Source organism: Puntigrus tetrazona, chromosome 23, assembly GCF_018831695.1.
Source record: "Puntigrus tetrazona isolate hp1 chromosome 23, ASM1883169v1, whole genome shotgun sequence".
Taxonomy (NCBI): Eukaryota; Metazoa; Chordata; class Actinopteri; order Cypriniformes; family Cyprinidae; genus Puntigrus; species Puntigrus tetrazona.
Genome location: NC_056721.1, coordinates 3,429,081 through 3,447,081, shown reverse-complemented (window position 1 = coordinate 3,447,081; position 18,001 = coordinate 3,429,081). Strand labels below are relative to the sequence as shown.

General features: G+C 36.7%; 3 protein-coding genes across 13 annotated transcripts in view; 2 read left to right on the top strand and 1 right to left on the bottom strand.

The window, feature by feature from the left end:
• Window positions 1-1,117: 1,117 nt before the first annotated feature.
• On the top strand, window positions 1,118-12,958 carry LOC122328836 (NACHT, LRR and PYD domains-containing protein 3-like). 6 transcript variants are annotated; one of them, XM_043224846.1, is made up of 15 exons: window positions 1,580-1,679; window positions 1,984-2,084; window positions 2,166-2,240; window positions 3,271-3,357; window positions 3,660-3,755; window positions 3,859-3,916; window positions 4,171-4,384; window positions 4,986-6,726; window positions 7,439-7,612; window positions 9,126-9,299; window positions 9,893-10,066; window positions 10,212-10,385; window positions 10,718-10,891; window positions 11,645-11,818; window positions 11,979-12,958. In XM_043224846.1, the coding sequence occupies exons 3-15, from the start codon at window positions 2,188-2,190 to the stop codon at window positions 12,046-12,048; spliced, it is 3,363 nt and encodes a 1,120-aa protein (XP_043080781.1). In that variant the 5' UTR covers window positions 1,580-1,679; window positions 1,984-2,084; window positions 2,166-2,187; the 3' UTR covers window positions 12,049-12,958. The 6 variants fall into 6 exon arrangements, 5 of the variants coding, with proteins under 5 accessions (XP_043080783.1, XP_043080779.1, XP_043080778.1 ...); XM_043224847.1 differs by lacking the exon at window positions 1,984-2,084 and having other exon boundaries at window positions 1,559-1,679; XM_043224844.1 differs by lacking the exons at window positions 1,984-2,084; window positions 2,166-2,240 and having other exon boundaries at window positions 1,127-1,679; window positions 3,892-3,916.
• A 519-nt stretch (window positions 12,959-13,477) lies between these two features.
• taf11 (TAF11 RNA polymerase II, TATA box binding protein (TBP)-associated factor) lies at window positions 13,478-15,759 on the bottom strand. Its single transcript, XM_043224936.1, has 6 exons — window positions 15,602-15,759; window positions 14,746-14,917; window positions 14,509-14,663; window positions 14,335-14,422; window positions 14,065-14,161; window positions 13,478-13,981 (listed from the first exon to the last, which is right to left on the bottom strand). Exons 2-6 carry the CDS (start codon window positions 14,908-14,910, stop codon window positions 13,851-13,853), a joined length of 636 nt encoding a protein of 211 aa, XP_043080871.1. The 5' UTR covers window positions 14,911-14,917; window positions 15,602-15,759; the 3' UTR covers window positions 13,478-13,850.
• Window positions 15,760-17,028: 1,269 nt separating this feature from the next.
• The window catches only part of LOC122328834 (ankyrin repeat and SAM domain-containing protein 1A-like), a 77,093-nt gene continuing 76,120 nt past the window's right edge, over window positions 17,029-18,001 (top strand). For 3 of the 6 annotated variants that reach the window (XM_043224839.1, XM_043224841.1, XM_043224840.1), the window contains exon 1: window positions 17,030-17,473. In XM_043224839.1, the coding sequence (XP_043080774.1) occupies window positions 17,295-17,473 (179 nt within the window). In that variant the 5' untranslated portion in view covers window positions 17,030-17,294. Of the gene's footprint in view, window positions 17,474-18,001 lie in introns of all 6 variants that reach the window. The other 3 variants (XM_043224838.1, XM_043224837.1, XM_043224842.1) reach the window with 2 other exon arrangements.

Here is an 18,001-nt window from a genome sequence, read left to right as displayed (position 1 = left end):
GACTGTCTCTCTCTGGTCGTTTTTTTTTTTTACAGTATTTTTGGTTAAATAAATTAATTAAATCCACAATTTTATTGTTTCAGCCCTTAATATGTCAGATGGTAATCAGAGAAACATTCCCTTCATTTTTTTTTTTGGTTCTTGTTTCTGAGTAAAAACATTTTCTTAATGCTGCAAATGCGGGTGTGATTTATATGACGATATGATGCTTGTCTAAGTGAACATTTTATATCAAAATACTCCATGTAAAACGAAAATATGAGTCACGATTTTGGAGTACATATATTTACTGAAAACATGATTATTTGTGTAGGATCCCAACAACCCAGAGACTTACCTTGTCTTACATGTTGTCAAAGTGTCTAAACTATGTGCTTCTATTGCTGAGGTGTTTTTTTTCCGTTACCACACTGTGGTCCCTTAGGAGCACAGTCTGGGTTTGGCTTTTTTTCTCGCCTCACCTCTCCTCATGTAATGCTGTACTTCTTTATTTCTGTCATCCCGTCATGTCTACCCCCATCTTGTATCTGTATGTGGATGGGTTGATGGCCAAAGCATTTCACTACATGTCGTACTACGTATGTCTGTGTATGTGACAAATAAAATTTGAATTTGAATTTGATCTAGGAGTATCTAGGTCAGGGGTCACCAAGTTCAGTCCTGGAGGGCCGTTTAGCTCCAATCGTAATCAAACACACCTGAAGCAGCTAATCAAGGTCTTACTAGGCATACTGGAAACTACCAGGCAAGTTGGAGATAAACTCTGCAGGACACCAGCCTTCCAGGATCAAGTTGGCGACTGCTGATCTAGGCGGATATTGAAGTCTCCAAGCATAACTAGGGGAGTACATCTAATTCATCTTGGCATACACTCTGTGATTTCAGCAAGGTATCAGCTCACACTGTACTAGCCAAAAGCTCACGATCTAGCCTAGTCTATGTCCAGACTCCGAACACTGAATATCTTAACGAATATGTCATCAATGGAAATAAAACGTTCATTATAGACAGGGAAATTCCAAAAACAATGTGTTAACACAAAATACTTCTATTCTGTTGTCATTGTTTTTTTCTGTACATATATTGGCCATAAGGGATTTACCCAGTACCAGTGTCTTTCATCTCCTCTGTGAGAATGTGTGTCGTTTATGCTGTGACAGATTCCGAAAGTTTGGTCTGTATTTACTTTCTGTATTTTAAAACTCCACGGGCATTACGCTCATGCAGTTTGTAAATTGTTTGTTTGAGAGGCTAATTGCTTCTCTGCAAGACAAGCGACGCGCAACGAAGCGGAAATTCGTCCAAACTCAAAAAAAGAGCATAAGTAATAATTTGGCTCAAAATCAGATGAAAATCTCACCGTGTATGCCTGGCTTAAGAGTCACTTTAACGTGACTGATATTAAGTATTAATGCACAGCAAAGCATTAAACATCAGTGGCTTATTGAAAAGTAGCCAAAAAAAAAGGTGGACCACAGCAAACACGTCACAGCAACTCTTAAGCACATTAAATACTTTCTGTATTTTGAAATGTTGTTTACGCTCCTCCTCAAAAGCAAAAGTAAAACTGGTAAAGCAAGAAGAACTTCCTTTGGGGAATTACTCGAGAAGAAGATAAATACAGTGAGTATCACAGCTTGGACTTACACTCTGTCTGAAAAAAGAGAGAACGAAATCAGGTAAATAAAGGATTGTTACATGTCTGTAGTAGGTATTCTGTAATATGTTTGTAATATTTGTGCGAATGAGTAATTCTAAATTGCTGCTGTTGATAACAATTTAGTTTTTTTTCTCCCATAAATCTTAAAGAGCATTATCTTAACTATCTTAAATGATTAGCTACAGTGAGTTGTCTAATACTAGTGCTTTATATGGTATATTGTTTTGCCTTTGATATGATTTGATGTGTAAAACAACAGCAGCACAAACAAATATTGAGTCTTTTTGAGTTTTCATCCGAATATAATACATGTGTGCGATCAGTCTCTCTCCAGTAAAAAAAAACCCCAAACCCAAATTTTAAACATTGTCATGGCCTCCAAAAAGACTCTGTCTCAAGAAAGCAAAGCAAAGACAAACCAAATGTAAACTTTAAGATTAAGAGTTTAAGAGCCTCATATATTGTGTGTGTGGTTATTTATAATAATGTTGAATTGAATATTCAGTTGAAGGGCCAGCTGTGTGTCCATGAAGAGTGAAGAATCAGTTGACAAACCAACAAACTTTTTTGTTGTCATGAGGTGAGGAAAGACTCTTTACAGGAACCAGCTTGAGGAACCAGCCTGACTGCATAGCTAAATGACTTGGTACAGAAGTACAGAATTGTTCTACCTGGTCTCATGGCATAAACAGATCTCGGTGCATTTTCAGCGTGACACAGTCACTTCAGTTTTCAAAAGAAACTGAAAAAAACTGTAAAACATATTCCTTTTTACACAAATGTAGCCTAAATTTCACACCATTACTTGAAGAATATCATGTTATGGCAAAATTAATATGCTGGGATATTTGAAAACTGATGCTTTTAAACATCATCACCACACACATCCAGCTTCATATCTATGTTTTCTTCATAGACGGTAGGTTTGTTTGGTAAATCACGGAGTACTGATGTTCTGAGATGTTCTTGAGAGACGAGGAGCTCTGGTTCGAATCCTGTGTAACTACGGTTCGACACAACAGTTCAAATCTGTGTAAAAGGAGGATGAAATGTTTGCTGCTAAAAAGCTTTTTTTGTTGTTTGTTTAACCAGGACATAGAAGCTAGTCCCATTTGAGGTTCCAGTCATGTCTGATAACTGAATATGCAGGGAATAGTTTTTTTCTTTAAACCCTCCCAAACAACATGTGGTGTAGCTGCTTTTTGATATAGTTTTTAAAGGTTTTCTGACCTGAGACTCTGCTATTTTCTTTAATTCTCCAGCTGTGGAGACAGGAAACCATGGCTTGAAAATTTTTACATATACTTCACATATATTTTATCTTTTAAGAATTTCTAGGGGAACCAATGTATATTTGTCTAATGTGTCTAATGTGTTTTATTTTCATAACCTTTTTGATCATATTTACGAAGGGTAACGATAATTATGACCACACGTGTAATTGTCCGAGAAGCTTTAAACACAGTTTTAAAAAGAATTATAACAAGAATTTCTTGAACACATGTATTCATTTTAGGATTTGATAGCTGTAAACCATGATACAGAAAGGAGAATGACGTTTTTAGTAAGTTTAAAGGATGAAAACATGTCTGATTGCTGTTTTATTTCAGTAAATCTAAACCCAGCTGTGTGTCAGTGAAGAGTGACCAGTCCGTGGATGAACCAACAAACTTTAGGTCAGGAGACTCTGCTCTGAGGTGAGGATAGACGATGTCAAACTTTGAGGAACTAGTCTTCTTGTTATTAAAGTTTGTTTAAAAGTCTCCTGGTAGGTTTTTAATCTTACATTCATTTTCATACTAATTTTGTCAAATGTCAAATAATTGCCGTTTTTCTAATATATTCATGGCTTAAAACAATATTTAAAGTACACTCCTATTTATGTATTTTTATTGATATTGCTTGCCTACTTGAACATTTACAATAAAACAAGCACTTTTGTGGGAGATTGTCATCTCACATAGCATTTGATTATTGTATTACATTTCTTATATTACAGTCAGTTTCCAAAACCCAGCTGTGTGTCCATTAAGAGTGACCAGTCCGTGGATGAACCAACAAACTTCAGTTCAGGAGACTCCTCTGCTGTTGTGGGGTGAGAACAGACTCATGCTTTATACCTGGAGAGAGAACACTGATGTGAAGATATAAATTAACAAATACTGACAAATTCATGTATGAATTGTATCCTTGAATAGACATTTACCAGAAAATGTCCTTCCAACCACTAGAAAGCAGTTGGACTCTATTTTTAAGGTAGGAGTTTACTATTTATTTCTATAATTTTTACTCAAAGGGTTTTAGTCTGAAATATGAGATTTTCTATTTTATGTAACTTGTTTTGTTTTTTACAACTTGTAACAACTTGTTTTGTTTTACATTTTCCACCTATGTTCCCATAGGCATTGCAGTTGTTTGCTAAACATGTGGTTTCAGAAGAAGTTCCAATTCCAATTTTATTTGCAATTTTAAAAGAGTATTACAATTATAATTGTATCCACTGATTTCAGGAGCTTGAGCACAAAAGCATTTCTCTCATGAAGAAAGAACTAAAGATGTTCAAGAAACTGCTGAGTCCGGATTACCCAGAATGCTCTGCAAGCGAGGAGGAGGAGCAGGAGGAGGAGGTTGGTCAGAACCAAGTCAGAGAAGGGACTCTGAAGATCACACTGCATGTCCTGAGGAAGATGAACCAGACAGAACTTGCCAACAATCTACATATAAGTAAGAGCTCTGGTCATATTACATCCCTTACCTATTTCAGTAAGATAAATTCCATGTAATAAAATTATATTTACTGTATAAGTTAAAACAATGAGTGGGCTGAGTGACATTGTGCTTGACTCTAAAAGAGTTCAATAAGTCTGTAAATGCAAGTCCTAACGGATCGTTTGCATTATCAACATGAATGTTAAAGTCTTTATCAACATTAAATTTGAAAATACTTCTATCATTTAAGAGTGTAGAACAAAAGCCATCATAGCAATTATTTAAGAATTGGCTTACTAGTCATATTGACTATCTCAAGTATGAAAAGCTTGCTTTTAAAAAAAAATGGAAGAATGAATGTAAATTTTGCCAGATAATTCATTTTCATTTAAGAAGAAAATTATATGGCTTTGGGGAAAGAAGATCCATAGTGTATGGTTAGTTAGTTGTTCAAGAAAAATGTTTTTTTTTTTTCTCCAGTGATAAGCAGTATATTGTAGTGGTGTATATGGTTATATAAGTCTATTAGGGTTTTCTGATGCTAAACAATTCTGATGCTATTTTGATCAAATGTAACTTATTTGTAACTGCAAAGATTTTACTTTCTATCTTCCAGAACATGCCCCCTTTTGTATGAAAAAGCACAAATCCAGATTAAAAAGACAGTTTCAGAGAATCAGTGAAGGAATGTCAAATAAAGGAAACTCAAGACCTCTGCGTGAGATATATACAGAGCTGTATGTCACAGAGGGAGAGGGTGAAGAGGTCAATAATGAACATGAGGTGAGACAGATTGAGATGGAATCCAGGAGACCAGGGACACTGGAAACAAGAATCGAATGCAATGACATCTTTAGATCCTCACCTGGACAAAACAAGTCCATCAGAACTGTGATGACTAAAGGAATTGCTGGAATAGGAAAAACCGTCTCAGTGCAGAAGTTCATTCTGGATTGGGCTGAAGGAAGGGCAAATCGGGATGTTCATTTCATATTTCCACTTCCATTCAGAGAGCTCAATTTGATGATGGAGAATAATATTACCCTGATGGAGCTTCTTTATCAGTTTTTCAATTATACAAAAGAACTCAGCAAAAAAGATTTTGATGACTTCAAAGTCCTTTTTATCTTTGATGGTTTGGACGAGTGTCAACTTCCTCTAGATTTCTGGAACAATGATGTATTGTGTGATATGACAGAATCAGCCTCAGTGGATGTTCTCCTGACGAACCTGATCAAGGGGAATCTGCTTCCTTCAGCTCTCCTCTGGATCACCTCTCGACCAGCAGCAGCCAGTCAGATCCCTCCTGAGTGTGTTGACCAGGTCACAGAAGTGCGAGGATTCAACGACCCTCAGAAAGATGAATATTTCATGAAGAGAATAAGTGATCAGAGTCTGGCCAGTAGAATCATCACACACATCAAATCATCAAGGAGTTTATACATCATGTGCCACATCCCAGTCTTCTGCTGGATTTCGGCCACCGTTTTAGAGAGAGTGTTGAGTGAAGCAGAGAATGCAGAGATTCCCAAGACTCTCACTCAAATGTTCACATACTTCCTGGCTTATCAGATCAAACTGAAGACCCAGAAATATGATGGGAAATATGAGGTGGATCTTCAGCAGGCCAAGAAGAACATCTTTTCACTGGGAAAACTGGCTTTTGAACAACTGGAAAAGGGGAACCTAATCTTCTATGAGGAGGATCTGAGGCAATGTGGCGTTGATGTCACAGAAGCATCCGTTTACTCAGGACTCTGCACCCAGATCTTTAGAGAGGAGCTTGGGCAGTACCTAGGGAAGGTGTACAGCTTTGTTCATCTGAGCTTTCAAGAGTTTCTTGCTGCTTTATTCAACCTACTTTTTATTTTTCAAGATAATGAAACTAAACGTAGCATCACAGATTTATTGAAGAGTGAAATAGACAAGGCCTTACAGAGTAAGAATGGGCACTGGGACCTTTACCTCCGCTTCCTTCTGGGTCTCTTACTGGAGTCAAGTCAGACTCCCTTACAAGTCCTCCTGACACAGACAGGAAGTAGATCTGACAGCAAACAGGAAATAGTTAATTACATTAAGATGAAGCTCAAGGAGGACCCATCTCCAGAGAAATCCATTAATCTGTTTTACTGTCTGAATGAAATGAATGATCAATCACTAGTAAAGGAAGTTCAAAAATACCTGAGCAGAAGTGTCCATTGTCTCTCTGGAGCCAAACTCTGTCCTGCTCAATGGTCGGCTCTGGTGTTTGTGTTGCTAAACTCAGAAAACGATCATTTTAAACTGAGTAAATTTTGCAAATCAGAAGAAGGTCTTCTGAGGCTGATGCCAGTTGTCAAGGCATCCAGATATGCTGAGTAAGTATTGTACTATTTAAAATATTGTGCTTAAATTTTTCTTGTTTATTAATGTTTAATATTAGATTGGAAAAAGGGATTGAAACTAACTTTTTCACCCACCAGATAATTTGGACGGATTTTTTAGATTAATGGCCATTTATAACTTTCATCCAAAAAGAAGCAGAAGAATTAAACAAACGACCATTGCAAATCATTTTGTGCCAGTACTTTTTTGTGTTTCTGACATTGACAAAAAAAAATAACATCTCAGTATTTTTGGTGATTTTATCGATAAAGATAATTAAACAATATTTTGCTGAGTATTGTGCAGGTACCTTAAGGCCTACCATAAAAAGCCGACTAATTCTTAATTCTTATTTCATGTTCTTCATATTCTGTGTGGTCAGTTTGCAGTGACATTTAATTAGTCAATTATAATAATAATAATACATTTAGGCTGTTACTAAACAAATGAAATCATTATTAACAAAGTTCATCCTTGCAGAAGTTGCATGTAAGGTGGCATTTAGATGTATTTACACAAGTTGATTAAAAAATGTAGTAGAATTTTACCTTTTCTCCAGCAGAGCACTGATTGACTAACGTGATCTCATCAGAATTTGCGTATTTCACGTAAAATGTGGTTTTACAAAACATTCCTTCATTTGCACAGACACTACAACATACTTAAATTGGTATTTATGAATAAATGTAATGCTTTCTCTTTTAGTCTAAGTGATTGTAATCTGACCGAGAAGAGCTGTTCAGCACTGGCCTTGGCTCTTAAATCAAGCTCGTCATGTCTAAGAGGTCTGGAACTGAATTACAACAACATGCAAGGTTCAAGACTGAATCTGCTCTCTGATGGTCTAAAGAATCCACATTGTAAACTGGAGACACTAAAGTAAGACTGTAAAGCAATTTTTATATGCAAGGTTAAATGTATGATAAACAAAAATAAGGGTAGACAAATTATATATTTAATAGTGTGAAAAATAAATGAAGTAGACATAGATATCCTGAAGGATAGTTAAACAATTATTTTTTTCTTCAGTTGTTTAGCATATGAATCAAGTATAGCTCACAAAAAGGGGGGTCTGTTGTATTATTTATTACTTATTTATGACTTCGTATTTTATCCTCATGTTTGTAATTTTTTTTGAGGTACTAACTGAATTGCCTTGATATCATTGAGTATCCAAAACCTCTCGTTGTTCATCAACGTTCATCAGTGAATCAATAAGACTGCAGCACTAGCCAATGTGTGTTTAGCTAGAAGTGTCACAGCGCAGATTGACATCTGCAAGAGCGATTCAAACATGTACAGAGCATGTCAAGTTGAACACACCTAGTTTACACCGGTTACACTCAGAGATGTGGCTCACATGTGACACTATATTGTGAATGCATCGCAACACCCTTCAAAAGCTACAGTATTGGTGAATTATTGTTAGAAAATTAAAATGATCCTTTTCCGTACTAGCATTTCGACTGCTTTTCTGAAAAGATCTTCCTCGATAGTCTACTACATGACCTAAAGCACGTTACATGATCGTTGATCACACTGTAGCATTATGCTTCATTAGACAATAAATAAGATTTATATTTTGCATTTACTTAAAGTGTTTGTAATAACTTTCAATGATTGCTGTCTAATATGTGTTTTGGTCATGTATGTTCCTAAAAAAAATATTATTTCCTTTTGAGTTAGAACTAGTGTTGAGAAAAAGACAGGCATACAGCTTAGCTGCTAATGTTCATCAGTAAATCTTTGGAAGATTAATAGAAATGATGATGTCTGTCTGAGCTATATGCCTTTTAAAATGAACACGCACTAGTGTAAAGGTAGCATAACAGATGTGTAAACTGAAAACTATTTGAACTTCTTTAAAACTATTTGGACTGGTTTATAGTGTTGGATATATTGTGTTTGTATGTACGGTGGCTCAGGAGATGAGGCTCTGAGTCTGTATAAATGTCAACAAGCTAAAAAAAACTATGAGACAATGTCATCTGATTTAAAAAAATTGGTGTCATTCAGTAACTGGTATCGAACTCAAGGTATCATTATCGGTACTGAAATGTTTGGTACAATACCCAGCTCTATTCAAGTTGTTCTCTGTGTTTTGCAAAGTGACATGGTCTGTCAAGTCCTAAATCAATGAAACATAGTCTATATGAATTTAATTGGATGTTTTTTTTTTTTCTGACATTTATGTTCAGATTTCATATATGCATATTATTTTAGGAAAAAAAAAAAGATAGACAAACATGCTACCTGTCATTTTGTGAATTTCTGTTCTTTTTACAATCCTGACGTTAAGCTAATCTTTTTAGCTAAGGGTTTTCTGTTCTCTTTAGGCTATTTTTGAAAACAGTTTAGAAATTGAACTGATCTGATGTTACTGTTTTTGCAGGTTGTATAACTGTAATATCACAGGGGAAGGTTTTGCCACTCTGACTGCAGCTCTGAGATCAAACCCCTCACACCTGAGAGAGCTGATTTTAAGCTGGAATACACTAGAAGACTCAGGAATGAAGTTGTTCTCTGATCTACTGCAGGATCCACACTGTAAATTGGAAAAACTACAGTGCGTTCTTTTAGTATATAACTATATTATAGTGTTATTAGGTATTAGGTCTTGTTATTGTGTTGCTAAACAAGTCAAGTATGGATTACTTGATTCCTATCGGTCAGTTAAAGCACTTAGGAGTCAAATATAAATTATGACCATGCCGTTGCCTTATAACTGACCACTGACCTGCTACCTACATAGTAATGCTCATCAGAAATTATATCTTGGACCAACTTTAAAGCAATACACTAATTTGCTACAGCCAATTTAGATCCAAAAGTAAAAAAACAACAACAACAAAGGGACAAAAAGAGCATTCGAACCAATTATCTTGGACTTTAAACCATGATTTTAAACCAATATCACTTTACTGCACTTTAAATCACTGACAAATGAGAATCTTTAGATCATCAATATTATATCAAATAAATCTAAGAGATTATCAATAGAACAACCTGTTTTCAAAATCATTAGTTGTAGCCTGAAGCTGAAGTGCAGTTTTGTCATTTTAAATGTGGTTCAGACAGTCTCCTGTCTAATTGAGCAATATATGGACAGAATCAGCTGCAGTGGATAAACAGGCTCTTCTAACTGTATATTCTTTATAGATTGTCTCACTGCAATATTGGAGAGGAAGGTTGTGCTTCTCTGGTTTCAGCTCTGAGATCAAACCCCTCACACCTGAGAGAACTGAATCTGAACAATAATACTCTTGGAGACTCAGGAGTGAATCTGCTTTCTAATCTACTGAAGGATCAGCATTGTAAACTAGCGAATCTGCAGTAAGTTTAACTATTTTACCTTTCACCACATATTTTTGCTGTGGGGAATGTAATTGATTACAGAATTTTTTTTTCACTAAATCTGAGCATACCACTGACACTATATGTTGTGTAAAAAGATTGTTTTCCCTCTTTCATTCTGCAGACTGGAATTTTGCAGCTTTGGAGAGGAAGGCAGTGCTTCTTTGGCATCAGCTCTGAGATCAAACCCCTCACACCTGAGAGAACTGAACCTGAGTGAGAATAAACTAGGAGATTCAGGAGTGGAATTGCTCTCCAATCTACTGAATGATCCACACTGTAAACTGGAAAGACTATAGTGAGCTTTATTTTAAAAGTGGATTGTATTATGTACACTCATGCTATATTATTTTATTTATTATATATTTTTTTCCTTCTTTCCTTTTGTATTAAATCTTAATACAAACACACAAAAACAGCATTTTACATCTAATAAAGACATATGGCAAGCATATTAGTGTTTACACTGCAAAGGATACTTGGACCTCTTAACGATCATTGCATTAGTTACCCTGGAATTGCAGCGGCTATTTAATTTTTTTTTTTATTTATTACTATTTTGTAGTACACTTTTTTTCTTAAATGAATGTGTTCACCCAAAACTTTAAGATGTGTTTCTTCTCTCTGTAGTCTGTGTTGCTGCAGTATTAGTGAGAAGGGATGTGATGCTCTAATCGCAGCTCTGAGCTCAAATCCTTCACACCTGAGAGAACTGAATCTGAGCAGAAACAATACAGGAGATTCAGCAGTGAATCTGCTCTCTGATCTACTGAAGGATCCAAACTGTAAACTGGAGAAACTGCAGTGAGTGATATGTTTTTGTTCTTCCAAAGATTTTGCAATTAATCTTTGAACTGCACAATTTCAAAACTTTCAGCAGATGTTTCATATTTATTAAACTGAATAAAACTATGTGAATTACCTACATAGAAAATATATATATATTTGCATTGGTCCAGGGATGCCCAATCCTGTTCGTTGAGATCTACCTATCTGTGGAGTCAAGTTCCAACCCAGATCAAGCACCCTGTTCTGTAATTATCTAGTGCTCCTGAAGATTGCTTGGTTCAGTTGTGTTTGTTCAAGGATGGAGATGTTTCAGGATAGACCCAGCATAGTCTCTAAATTCCTGGTCTAGTCCTAGCTTCTTGGATAATTGCTAAGTGTGAGGAATTGGCACTGATGCCAATAAGAAGAACTGCTACCTGAGCGTGGCAACCAGACTGAAAAGAGACTTACAGGCTAAATAAAATGACAGTCACCTCATGTGTGCTTTTCTGTAAGGATCTGTCCATTCTATATAGTATTCAGTGAAAGACAAGTAGAATAATTTTAGCCATGAACTTTGAGTAACAAAACTAATTAACCCCCCCCCCACTTGTTACTGTAATATTATTAACATCTATTAATAGATATTGTTTACAGTGACTTTATAAAAAAGTGCAATTATTTCTTATCACTTTTGAGACAATTTGCATACTAGGCAGTACTCAGATAATAATTCAGATACTTAATAATGAATAATTTTTAATGAAATTATCTTTCCATGTTCTTCAGGCTGGAATTCTGCTGTATTGGAGAAGAAGGTTGTGCTGCTCTGGTTTCAGCTAAGAGGTCTAAGAAAACACACCTGAAAGAACTAAATCTGAACTATAATAAAATAGGTGATTCTGGAATAAAGCTGAATTCTGGTCTACAAATGGATCCACACTGTAAGATAGAAAAACTACCGTGAGTTACTCATTTACTTTTTTCTTTTTACATTTGCTCTTTTTTACTTTTCACTTAGCTAAAATTACATTTTTAATTGACACACACACATATATATATTATATATCGATGCCTCTGAAATTAATATAAATGTCTAATCTTTCTTTTTAATATTTTATAGTACTGACTCTCTCCTGAAGCTATCTACAAATGACAAACGAAAACCAAAACAACACTGCTATCTGTCATAAACAGGAAAAGCTAATGCTCCCTGATATTTAGTTAATTTATTGGCCATTTAATGGGTGTAAGGAACATACACTTGTTACACTGTCTTAAGGTAGGAGGTGTATTTTCTAAAGGTCAGTCCCGAAGGCCAGGATCAGGAGATGTAATTCATATTTACATGAAGTCATATTTAGAAAGTAATCATCAAGTGTGAACTTACATGATGGATGCTAAATACTTTTGATGATGAGGACTTGACAGGATAGGCTTCTCCTAAACCTCTTTTTAGAACCCATCAGGTCTTGGTAAATAATGTTGGTAAACAAATTTAGCTTGCTTTAGTACAAGTAAGGGACAGAGAGGTTTAAAAAATAGAGATGGAAAAGAAAAAACTACTGTGCAAGGTGAAAGAGAAAGAGAAATAGCGCCGCTGCAGTAATGGTAGTGATCACATTTTTTTTTATTTTAAGCATTTATTAAGTTAAATGATATGCATGTTACTTATCTAACTTATTATTTGAACCTGTGTACAGTTAAAATACAGAAATGTGCAATAGTAAATAGACTTGATAAAAACACTGTGTGTGATACTTAAATAGCTTAGTGACACCCAACACTAAAATGATTTAATTAATCAAACAAGAGTTTTAACATAAAGCCCTAATGTACAGAACAGATGAGGGAAAAAATGTTGTAAATTATACTGTAAATTAGTTTTATTTTTTTTTTTACTGCCAAAACTACTTTAAGCTGTATGTTTGATATAAACAGAAACTGTACAATTACATCAATGCATGCAAATACATTTAACTAATACATTTATTTTAGAACTGTATGCTCTTCTGGTACATCATTTCAGGTGTATGTAACCTTGAAAATGTTAATAATCTGTTTAAAATGTAATAAAGCAAAGAAATTATAACATCACAACAATATGACCACACTCTTATTGTACAGTATTGTTGGATTGTGACCTTTATTAAAGGGAAGCAGCTTCAGAGGGTAGAAGAGTAGAAACAGAAGTGTTTTAGGTCACAGTTTGAGCTGGGACAGAGTGTGTTTTTCCTGCGGGAGATGTGTTCTTTAGTGTAAGCCCTGCATTGTCAAAGGTCTTTAATAACGGTTTTATTAAAAGTGTATTTTGTGTTATTTGCTGGTTCGTTAATGTAACAGTGAAACACATTTTAAGTACTGCAAGTAATTTTTTTTTCTGATCGGCCTGGCTAGTTATTTAGATTAAGAACTACACTGACATCTGAATACAACACTACTTCTACTAATAATAATAATAATAATGTAAACATAAGTCATTTATAATAAATTTAGCATGGTGTCGCAATAAGCAACAAAACCTAGCCAAAGGGTATAGATCTGTATTATTAGTAGTCAAACATAATCGGTTAGTCTAGCTTCGTTACGACTATCTTGTCTTAAAGTAAAACAAACACCGACTTTCACCAAAATATTTATTTTTTTCATTTTTTCTGCCTCAACTCCAAAGATGGCATTTTTATATAATACACAAAACATCACTGCACGCATACTCCCAAAATAAAACAGATTAAAAAACAAATCAACAGACATTTCAATGGTATACTTACTTTCGAGCGACAGCTAGGAATAGTACAATATTTATCATCCTAAAAGTCATTAACAGGATTTTTTTTGTCACATGCTCCAGACTGTGGATAAAACCAGAGACAGATAACAAAAAGCGCGTTCCCAACAGATATCTGAAAAAAGATGTCTGCGTCCATTCGGCGTCCCCACAAAAACACTCCCAGAGTCCTTTGAAACAGAATGAAGTCACAAGCGGCCCTGGAGCTCAGTGGAAGATGATCTTTTTGTGTTTGGTGTTGGGGATTTGCTCTCGGCTCTTCAGTCTCCGGACGGCTTCTCTCATGTGTTTGGGCTGCAGAGGAGGCGTGTCTCCCCACTTCTCGCACACATCCAGAGCTGAAGAGGAAACGAAAATAATAATAAATCAATGAATGAGCCACGCGCTTTATAGCCGAATCGTGCTTTAGTGTCTTACCAACCTTCCTCAACAATCTCCCCGGCAAACACCTTGGCAATTCCTGACATGGCGATGACCACGTTCTGAGAGACGGAGGATCCTGTGATGGACTGAATCAGCTGGAAAACACAAAAATACATTCCGGACATCATGTTAGAAATTCTAGGATAATAGGGAAGGATCTTATTACGCTTAGTATGTTATAATAAATGTTGCGTTCCTGTTTTTCTCGGATTGCCCGATAGCAAGTTCAAAAGACATCTTTTTTGTTCTTATGTCACTCCATACTCACTCTTTTAATGGCTGCCTTTGGGAAAGCGGCGCGTCGGTACATCTCGTAGCGATTCAGCTGCTCTTCAGAGAACGAGGACACTAAAACTCTACGGGATCAAAATGAGCAGTTTTGCATCTTAATACAGAATAACCCACGCAACTTAAGAAGCATCGTATATCGCATAAAGCTTACTGCATCTTTTGTATTTCATCTTCATCAACTTTATGGCGTTTCTCCTTCTTCTTGTCGTGCTCCACTTTCAGTTTTTTAGCAGCAGGAGGATGAAGTGACGAAGATCCCTCTTCGTCTTCCTCACCGGCGGCGGCGGCAGCATCTTCTGCGGACCTCTGAAGCGCAAGCGGATCAATCGTGAATGAATGCATTTCTTTCGGATCATATCTCGTCTCTGCGACTGACAAACGGACTCACGGCTTTGCCCTCCTCTCTGGCAGCGGCCTGGACAGCAGCGGGTTCAGAGGCTTTACCGCCGGCCCCCGGAGCGTCCCCGGGCCCCTCGCTCGGTTTGGCTCTCTCTGTGGGCCCGCTTGCTTCTCTGAACCCTGCGTCAGGTTTCACACGGGCCGGGTCTGCCATGCTCGGGCTGACGGATTAAAGTCAGAGGAGGTCAGTTCAATAAAGAGTGCAGAACACACTCATTTAGTTTATGCTCGGCTGACAAAAACATAAAAACTCTCTCCCTTTAACTATCCCAACTACGCCATTATTTATTCTATTTTTCACGATACGGTTCAATTGCCTTGTGCAATAATTCTGACAAAGACTAAATCTATTGCATTTTTCCACGTGACTTAAACTTAAATTTGAAGATACCGCAAAGTTATTTTTGAGGCCTATGTCCTGTACATTAATTTGAATGTATATATATCTTTTTTTGTTCAATATAGCCTCTTAATTCATTCTCGTATCTCTAATTCATTGTTCTTTATAAGGGACAAGGCTGTTTTTTTTTTCAAATTATATCTGTATTATTTGTAATATGGCACTCATTGCATATTTTGATATGAGCCATACACTACGTTAGCTGACGATAACTGAATACATTAAATGATTTAAGGCTTTCATTGTAGCTGTTTCAGAAAAGATACTGTTGAGATATGAGTGTTTTTCATAGCTGCAAAGCATTCGTTGCTATATTTACTGACACAGTACGATATTTACATTGTGGTAGGTTTGTGGATAGACATTTACATTCGATTAGGTCTGAATTTGAACAAACTTGCATGCTAATATCCGCTTATTGCGCAAACAACAATTAATAACATACCTCAGACCGACAACCGCGTAGAAAACAGCGCTTAAGAAGAGCAGGGAGTCAAATAAAAAAGTATCTTCCTCAAAATACCCGTCTCCAGACGGAATTCAGACTCGGTACAAACAACTTCCGGTCCGCTTCAAAATAAGAGTCCACGTCCACGGATTAATTTCGCGCGCTGCTGTAGATCTCTGAAGCGTCGGGCGGCGCTCTCTGACACATAATAACACTCTCAGGGGCACAGAAAGACGAATCATTCATTAAAACGCTTTCGAACCCAAGCAACTCTTCGTCTAATTGAACATATTAAAGTAACCGTAATTGTTTAAATCGATTACTTTCACGAATTCGCACGTGCTATTTAAAACATAGGTTTTAAAACACGAACCTGTCTGTGATTCGTCCATCCCGACAGGCGCTGGGAGACGTACTGAATGACACGTGACATGCGGTTTTTCTTCACCAGGGGTTTGAAGACATTTTTTTTACACAATTAAAAAAATAGACATTTTAAAAATGTTCGAAAATTGCATTTCAGAAAATGTTATATTCATTGGGTAGTAATGCACACTGAGGATTTTAAATATATATATATTTTTTACATTCATTTATTAATAGAAATGTCTCTTTCAACACATTGTTATATTTTTCGATATTAACTATCATTTATTGCCATTCATTCCACCCAAATAATCTATTTTTGTGTGTTTCTGTTGTAATATATATATATATATATAATATATATATATATCTATATATATATATGCCACATAAATTGTTAGAAATATCTATTTTTTATTTATACGATACAAATAATATATAATTTTATTATGTGATGCTTGTGAATCTGTGCTTAAATTAAAGCCCTTAAATAAATATTTATATATATATATATATATATATATATATATATATATATATATATATATATATATATATATATATATATATATATATATATAAAATCAATCCAAAAATAAGGACAATCAGTAAAACGTTTAATTAATAAATTTGACTTTAACTTCTTTATGTTGGTGATTCAATGATTATAAGACTACCTAAATTCTTCATCAAAACTTCCCTAAAAACCGATTTGGCTGTAGGTACACATTTTTATAATATTACATTAATAAGATTAAAATCCTCAAGATACGGCTTAATTACAAAATTACCAAGAATAGGACCAATAGGCCCACAAAACCAAAATTTTTAAGCAAAATGCAGAAATCTTATTACGTCGCTGTGTGTCCCGTAAATGAACTTTAATAAGAGACTCCTCTGATCATTTCTCAGCCGCAGCTCTTTCTCATACACCCTCGATAAACCGTCCCGGTTTCCTCCTCCACTAACCAAGCACGATAATGAAACCCGCGGACGCCGCTCCAGCATCATTAGCGTAATTAAACGACTGCGCGTGATTCGGAGCGAACGCGACGTCACCGAGGAGCGTGCCCGTCGAGGAAGTGACGTGTCGATCCGTGCCAGAGGAAGTTTGCGCGGCGCAGGGAGAGAAGTTTCCCCGGAGCGGATGCGCTTGGAGCGGGAAGAACCCTGACACAGCCGCCGCCGCCGGACCGAGCGCACCGGAGCGGCAAGAGAGCGCGTCGTGCGGCGCGTGGATGCGTGTTGCGGCGTTGGAGAGGCGTGCAGTGGGTTCGTGTGGCCGTGTGATCGTCTCTCCGCCGCTCCTCCCGCTCGCTGCGAGATGGGGAAGGAGCAGGAACTGCTGGAGGCGGCGCGCACCGGGAATCTGGTCGCCGTTGAGAAGCTCCTGTCCGGGAAGAGACAGTCGGTCGGGTCGGCCGCCGCCGGAGGCTCCGGATCAACCGGGAATATTGGGAGCGGCGGGCACAGCTCTTCACACCCGCTCTCCAGTCTGCTCAGGTAAGACGAGAAAACCGCGCAGGAGACGCCGAGACCCAGCGGGGCTAGTTGTCACACTTTACTCTTCACCGACACCTCTCAGGCTTTTAATCGCTTTCCGCGTACACACAGACATTACCGTCCCAACGATACAAACGGTGAACGTTTCCCGGGAAAAAAAGAGCATTACAAGCTGCATAACGCTGTGCTGTCTGCGGCGGGGCATGTTGTCACACTCCGGGGGAAGTCGTCCAAAGGCGAACTGCGCTCAAATGTAAAAAAAATAAATAATATATATATATATATATATATATATATATATATATATATACACACACACACACATATATACAGTCTGGAGTCTGAGGGTAAAATATATCAGCATATTGAGAAAATCGCCTTGAAAGTTGTCCAAATGAAGTTGCTAATCAAAAATTAAGATAGGAAAGGTACAAAATATGTTCTTTACTTCATATACTAATAATATTTGGCATGAAAGAAAAATCAGTAATCAATATATTGTTGGCTATTGCTGCAAATATACCTGTG